The 8,500-nt window shown below is 33.9% G+C and overlaps 1 protein-coding gene across 1 annotated transcript in view; it reads left to right on the forward strand.

Annotated features, from left to right (window-relative positions):
* The window catches only part of LOC129962303 (uncharacterized), a 44,440-nt gene extending 40,507 nt beyond the window's left edge, over positions 1-3,933 (forward strand). The window contains exon 18 of the mRNA XM_056076050.1: positions 3,200-3,933. Within this exon, the coding sequence (XP_055932025.1) occupies positions 3,200-3,307 (108 nt within the window). The 3' untranslated portion in view covers positions 3,308-3,933. The remainder of the gene's footprint in view (positions 1-3,199) is intronic.
* The last annotated feature ends 4,567 nt before the right edge of the window (positions 3,934-8,500 follow it).

The following is an 8,500-nucleotide window of genomic DNA, read 5'->3' on the forward strand; positions in this document are numbered from 1 at the left end:
CTGCATCTTGGCAGTGGACGTCAGTGGCGCTTTTGACAACGTCTGGCGAGAAAGCATTTTGCACCAGCTGACTCTCGCTGGTTGCCCACAAAATCTCTTCAATCTTATTAAAGATTACTTCCGCCAACTTCACGGCACTGTTGAAATGCAGGGAAATTCCTGGTCCTTTCAAATTGAAAGAGGCGTTCCGCAGGGTTCCTGTAGTGGGCCGGTCTTCTGGAACATAATTGTTGACACCGCCCTCAATCTTCCGCTTCCACCTGGTTGTTTCATTCAAGCCTATGCCGATGACCTTGTGGTTGTCATTGGGGGATCAAGTAAAACTGATTTGGAATCAAAAGGGGCTGATATCTTACGCATCCTTACCCAATGGGGTAAAACTCACAAACTCGCCTTCGGTTTCGACAAAATGGTCTTAATGCCAATTACCTTCGGTAACAGATTCAACTTAGCTGACCCTCCGCGCATATCATTCCAAAGTTCCTCCATCAAGGTTTCCTCATCCCTCCGTTACCTCGGTGTCATCTGGGACAGCAAATTAACCTTTATCGAGCACTTTCGACAGGTCAGACACAAAAGTGACCTCCTTATGTATAACCTAAACACAGTGGCAAACAAGTTCTTTTCAAGACACCACCATCTACTTAGACGTATCTATTCAGGTGCTTTCGAACCCTATGTCCTTTTCGGCTATGGGGCTTGGGGTCACCGGCTGAAATACAAACAAATAAAGGGAACTTTTGAAATCATCCAAAGGAGACCACTAGTCAAAATTTTGAAAGCTTATCGAACAACTAGCACGCATGGCCTCCAAACTCTTGCAGGTATCTTGCCTCTGCACGTTAGAGCCAAGGAACTTTTCGCCAACTTCCTAATCAAGGTTCAAAAGATACAAATTAAATTTAATGATACAGTCTTAGATCCAGACCTATACGAACCGACCCTTAACCCTTTCGACCAACATCCTTGTGAGTGGACCACATATCCTTTCCGGAAAACCCTACCATCAGGCGACGGAGTCGAAATTTTTACTGACGGCTCCAAAATTAATAACAGGGTAGGATCAGCTATTGCCTGTTACTACTTTGACAAACTTATCCATGTCGACTCACATAGACGGGAAGATCATGCTACAGTTTTCCAAGCCGAAGCCTATGCTTTTTTCATGGCTCTGGAATATATCGACAAAATGAACTCATGGAGCAAGGCTTCAATATTTTCAGACTCGCTCTCGCTTCTGACAGCTCTCGCATCCCCAAACCGCAAAAGCTGGATACTAAAACAACTCGCGGACAAAATTAAAACGGTAAATACCCACCGACGATTCTCTTTCTATTGGGTTAAAGCTCATATCGGTGTGGTAGGCAACGAGGAAGCGGACAAGCAAGCCAAACTTGCCACGTGCAAAAACACAATAGATTCACCTGTCCCTAGGTCTCATAATACTTTAAAAACAGACATACATTGTAACATCATTGACGAATGGCAAAACGAATGGGCATCCACCACCAAAGGTCCACAGACCCATCAATATTTTCCAACAGTCTCCACCAAGAGAAAATCTTTTCACCCTCTCATTATTCAATTCCTCTCTGGTCACGGCAGATTCCCGTCCTATTTTAAAAAATTCGGCATCACTGAAAATCCACTCTGTGATTGTGGTGATGTCGGCACCCCGGACCACTACATATTTGAATGTACTTTCACACATCTTTCAGACGTAAACTCAACTAGACTCCAACAAAAGTTCTTTTAATTCAAGATCCAAATAACCTTCACGTAATCCACCAAATTTTATCGTGGGTTAACGATTACTTTCCTCGGCTCTAAGTAACCACCGCTGTTTGCTCTGGCAAACGGGTGGGTTGGGTGTTTCCCTTGGTTAAGACCCATGTGGGTAGCTTATAGTGGATAATTTTTCGGATTCCACCAACGATGTGCTTCGTGCACGGTATTGGGGTGGAACTCCGTACCCCAATGTCTCCATACAGTAGAAGTCAAGTTGCGGTACTGGGTGCAAATTCCAGCCTTTTTCGCCGATGAACAGCGGAAAGCATAGGTGCATTATCCAGGCTGCTGCGGAGGCCCATACGCAGCAACGTTCACTGGACCGTCGTTGTGGAGACACTGTTGGTAGCCCCTTGGTTCATCTGGGCGGTCAGTTGCACATCTATTTGCCCGAACGCATTTCCGCAGACATCGTTCACCTCTGCCATCTATAGCCCATGGTGCACCACATTTCCCATGTCGCTGATTTTGGATAGTGCCATTTTGCCTTGCATGTTATACTTTTACCACGGCGGCCCTCGAATAGTTTACAAAATTAGCCATTTCGGAAGTTCTTGCATTCTTTTCCCGAAAGCCAGATTATGCCCTTTTGGACGTCGGATAAATCTCGCCGCTTCTGCATAACTGCAAGAACTGAAATCTTTTCCGAATGCCTACAACACATTATATATCCACCAAATTTGCTGGTAACACATGCCTTCTGCGTTTGGTTATTTAAAGTTGATGTCAAAAGTAAGAGGTAGTCACATTAATATGACTGGACTGTGTTTATGGAACATATCCCCTTATAAAACATGGAACATATTTGATAGCATTTGTCTAAAAACAAATCTACAATTAAACTCTAAACACATGCTATTTTATTTCCTCCTTCCTTTAAAACAGTTGCGTAATTTTTCATTTAATGTTGATGTATATTTCTTTAATAGATGTAAAAATGTAGAACTATTAGCAATTCATATTAGTGAATAAATCTGCAGAGATTAACTTTTGCTTTTAAATACAATTCATTTGCATATGCTTTCATGGAAAAAATCTATTGACCACAATTTGTAATTATTATAAACTTTCTACATGTTCACGTAATACTTTTTATATAAAATGTAGAGTATTAATATAAATAATATTATTGCTTTTAGTCTTGGAATCTGGCAAATATTCCTAGTAATGTTTCTCTAATTATGTTAAAGTATTAATGATGCAGCTATTTCACTAGTTTCTCAATAGCCTAATATTACCTTTTTTTTTTTTTGCTTTTAAATTAGAATATTTGGTTAGTTGTTTTTTTTATATATTTTTAAATTTTTAACTCTATTGAATTTTATTTCATAATTCTTTATCCTTAATTCATCAATTTTTAGATATGATTAATTTTTATTTTGTTTCAATTCTTGATTATTTTTCCCCCTAGATAATAAGAAAGTTCAAAGTAGAATATCATTACGAAGACATTGGAATAAGAACATTGCTAGCATATGTACCCGACAGACCTTTACGACTTACTTTTATTGAACGATGATTTTTTTTCTTTCAATAAGTTACTCTAGTTCAAATATTCATATTGTATTTATTTTGTTCATTGCAGTAATTTGTAAATTGAATTATATGAAGGGGAAATTGTAATATAAACTAATACTCGCTGATCAATGCATTCATAAAAAAAAAAAAACATTTTGCCTAATTGTTAATGGTGTCTGTAAATTATTCAGATGTTTACACATATGTAGAAAAATTAATAATAGGTGTCATAAATCCCATTTATATCTTATTTAGAACATGTTTTGGAAGCTGAAATTTGCATATTGAAAATAACATTAAAAAAAAACTTTTCAAGCCAGATGTTGGTTGCAGTGTCACTTCTAATACAATAACTGAATATAAGAGTGTACAATGCATAGAGTTAGTAGCTAAGATAAATCTTGTTTGGGAAATTCTTTTGAATATAGTTGGAAAGCGTCTTACTGATTTTCATGCATGTTTGTGATGAAAAGTCCGTAACTTATGTTGTTCAAATTTTATAATTTTCTTAACTACATAACATAAATAATTAGAACTTTAAATTTAACAGCTGATATGTTTTATAAAGAATTATTTATTGCTCTCAGATAAACTTCATTTCAAGATGGTAATTATTTAACTTGTGTAGTCTTGAAAGGTTTATATTACTTCATTATATATTTTTTTCAAAATAATTTTTAATTTTTATATTATTAAAGAAATTAATATTGACAAATTTTATCATTTTTAATTTTAGATGTGTATTGATATGTTTATTATTTTAACTTCTATCAATACATGGAAAGCACATACATTGGATTTTTGTAAACTGTGTTTTAAAAATAAATGTTTTAAGTAAAATATTTGTTAAGAAATTTGTTAAATGCTAACATCTTTTTTAGTAATGATTCTATTTATAATCTAACATCTCAATTATTGCCAAAATAATAAAGGAAAATTCATTAAAATTGTTGTTGTTTTTTAGTAAACAAGAATTTTATAAACAAATAGCTTTTTTAAAAAAATTTAAATGAAGATGGTCAAATTATTATGCTCTTCTCTATTTTTCAATAAAGGAATATGGTAATTGAACTTGTATATAAAAATGTATTTAGAATTTAGGGGAAATTTATTCTATTTTATCTTCTGGAATTTGGTGAGCTTATGCAATTATAGAGAATTAATGTCATGAAATATTTATGGTAAAATATCCAAAATAAAATATGTGTTATATATATATAACACATATTTTTTAAGCTGTTTTATGGTCAAATAGAGCAGACACCCTTTAATTTTTAAATTCGATTGATTCAATCCAAGGAAGCATAATTTATGTATAATAAAGAAGCATTGAGACACGTCAGTCCATAACACAAGAGAAGAGTTAAAGACACCAAAATATTTTTCCCTAGTGATTTTATACTATGTAATTCTGTTAGGGATTCTTTGATACGTGTAGACTTTGGAAAGGGAAATATAGGTATCTTCTAAAAGAATTTGCTTAGCTTGACAGATTTTTATCTCTTCACTTGGAGCATGTGAAAGTGCTAATTAAAGTAGTTTTAGAGAGCTTGTGTAGCATTAATTAAATTTTAAAAAAAGATGGAATTAGATCAGGAAATAAGAAAGCACTTTAGAATGTTAATATGGGATAAATTGAGATAAAAATTTGGAAATTAAGATTTAAACTGGATTTTAAAATATCATTACATATTTTAATATATTGAATAAAACCTCCCTTAATGATTTCACCACTGGGAGCATTTATTAAACGTTCATATAAAATACCAAAGTTTATTTTCACTTCCACCGGTACAAGGAATTTTCAATAGCATTATATTTTAATGTGCAAATAGTCAAACTTTGCTTACCGAGCAAAATGAAATGTAAAAAAGGAACTCGCTTAATGAGGAAGATTCGCACTATGAGTGGGGGGGGGGGGTGTCGTTATTCAGGCAGGCATAAAAAATATCTGTAACATCCTCATCTTTATCGTGAAACAAACGCTGGGAAGCAATATTAAATTCGCAACAATAATAATTGGGTACAACGCATGAATGTGTCGCGATGTTGAAAAAGTAATTGAGAGACATTCTGCCTCAATTGGACTGATTTTATCACTTTGAAATACAGCAAAGCAGTCGGAATGCTTTCTCATTATTATACATAATTTAAAACAATTCTTTCTTTTGCTTTAATAAGACGTAATTTTTCAAACTTAAGCGGTATGGTTACATTAATCTTATAAATACTAACCACTTTCGGCGACCATTTTAACATAGGCAATCTGTAGAGTGAGTGTATGGTAAAAAGCCCAACAGCTTAATAATGGATACCGATGCTTTCTTCCGTAAGAAAACAGAACATACTGAAATCAAAAATATGAACATAAGCAGCAAACCATTATTAAACAGCACAAAGCGTGTAGAGAAAATTCTTTCAATCACTACTTCTCGTTTGTGCGCATCCACTTCTGTAACAGAGTATGAAAGTTTCGAATGAACCTGTATCTTGGCTAGTAGAGAGATTTTTAGAATTCCTACATTTTCAAGAAACTGTGCAAAATTGCCAAGTTTTCAAAGATGGGATTCTTAACGTATCCATTAAAATATCTAAAACTCTTTTACTTTCTACAAGAGTAACTGCTCTGGGAAACAATATTATCTATTCATAACACTATTAATGACATCAGTATAGTTATGTCGACCAATTTTGAGGAAATTCCTCGGATTAAAACAGAAGAAAGTATTGCTTTAAATAATAATAGAACATTTAGATTGATTAGCTTTGCTCGTAAGATGGCGAAATTAATTGACGAAGTCGGTGTAGTTTTTGAAAATAGGGTGGGGTGGGGTCTGTTTAAAATTTGTCGCTTTTGATAACCACTTCATGAAGCACTTTTGATAACCAGTTGATCCGCTGGAATTATTGGTTATTTAATTGGAAATTACTCTTCCTTAGCAAACTTTAAATTTCAATAGTCATGTGACTCGAATTGCTTTAAGAGCCCCCTTAAGTTCCTGACATATCGGATAAAATCTTTACTTTAATTCGAAACAGGAAATGATTAAACTTCAACTAATCTAGCAACGCGTAGGCTGAATCGAAGATTTTCGTTAAAAGCACAAGAGCAGAAAAAGAATTATTCATTTCTTAAGTTTTGTATGTTTCTGTAGAATCTTTTTCGTAATTTATATAATAGTATACCGAGAGATTATTCATTGAAAACTTCTATCTAATATATAAAAATCTCATGTCACGGTGTTTGTGTTCGAACTCCTCCGAAACGGCTCGACCGATTTTCATGAAATTTTTTATGTGTATTTGGCAGGTATGAGAATAGGTCGTAATTTCACAACGCTAGGTAATTATGGTGTTTCTATCCATGTTCATTGAGGAGATTAACGCTTGCTTGAAATCATCGCCACTGTGACGTAATGTTGAAAAGGTCCAACTAAGAATAAACGCGTGTCCAAATGCTACAAGATCCATCTGCTGACACATTCTAAGACCAATTGTTAGATATCGGTGATGGAAAATTTGCTGTCTATGAAAATACTGAATGCATAAAATTGCCCACTAATTTCTGCACTATCGTTGATTCACAAAATGCTCTCATTGACCGTATATTTCCCGATGTACGCACATAATACATAAATCATGCGTGGCTGGCAGAAAGAGCCATTTTGGCAGCAAAAAATGGGGACGTCGACGATTTAAACTTCAAGATACAGCAGTCGTTGCCAGGCGACTTGGTATCATACAAATTGATCGATACAGTTTGCGATGCTAACGAAGCTGTAAATTATCCAACAGAGTTTTTGAACTCACTGGATTTGCCAAGCATGTCACCACACTTCCGACGACTGAAAGTTGGATCTCCGGTTATTTTACTTCAGAATTTCAACCCACCACGGTTGTGCAATGGTCATTAAAAAATTGATGAAAAACGTTATCGAAGCCACCATTTTGAATGGTAAATTCCGAGCCGAAAATGTTTTGCTGCCACGAATTCCAATGATTCTCACAGACGTGCCAATCGAATTCAAACGAGTTCAATTTCCTATTAGATTCGCATTCGCAGTGACAATCAATAAGTCGCAAGGCCAAATGATGTCTGTTTGCGGCTTAAATTTGGGCACACCGTGTTTTTCACACGTGGCATGTTCTCGCGTGGGTAAACTATCGAGCTTATTTGTGTTGGCTAAAGACGGACTGAGAAAAAAAATCGTACACTCAATTGCTCTTCGAAATGAATATTGATTTTCTTTATTTCATTTTTATACTTTAGGACAAAAAATATATTACTTTTTTCACTTTACGTTTAACTTTTAAGAGATCAAACAATGTATATGTTCGTGACGTTAATGAAATACATTGTATTGAGAAAATGAATAGTTGGTGTTTTTCAGTTTTCATCGGCGATCATCGTCTACAGTGCTCTATTCCTCTTTCTGTCATAGATCCCATCCCTACACACTTACAATACATTCGTTAACAACCAAAATATTCAATAGAAATAATTTATAAGGCAGAACAACGTTTGCCGGGTCAGTTTTTTTTAATAAAAACAATTAAGCGTACTACAAAAAAAAAAAAAAAAAAAAAGCCCAGCTAAAAGACTATTATAAAAATTTTAATAATATATGTACTTTAAAAATATTCATTGTTTTTTACTTCTGAAGTTAAATTTTAGCTGCAATTGCCACAATATAAAAAAAATTACTAAGCTTATCTCTTATTGAGGCATCCTTAACACAGAAAAGTAAACCAAATTTTCATATCTTCATATAATCGAATTATCAGAAAAAGGCATGATTATAATATATGTTTCTTGTAATATGTAACATACTCTTCATATAAAAGCATGATTATAGTAAGCATATTAAAAGCAATCATGAAAGTGATTTGAATTTCATTTTTGCAATGGAATATATTGTTGTAAAATATACGTACAATATTTTTTAAAAAAATTAATAAAAAATTGAAAAAAATATAGTTCGAAAAAAAATCGATATATTTTAAAACAGATAATTGTTTAGATTTTAAGAGGATGTAAAAGTCATATTTGCATCCATAATAATTTCGGAAGTCACGACGGAAAAAGCATCAAAATGTCACTCAACTTTTAATTAAAATTTCGAAAAAAAATCTTTTCAAGGTGCAGCTTCCAAATTATATTTCTGCCAAATCTGACAGCTCTAGGTCTAACAAT

The sequence above is a fragment of the Argiope bruennichi genome, chromosome 2 (assembly GCF_947563725.1).
Source record: "Argiope bruennichi chromosome 2, qqArgBrue1.1, whole genome shotgun sequence".
Lineage (NCBI taxonomy): Eukaryota > Metazoa > Arthropoda > Arachnida > Araneae > Araneidae > Argiope > Argiope bruennichi.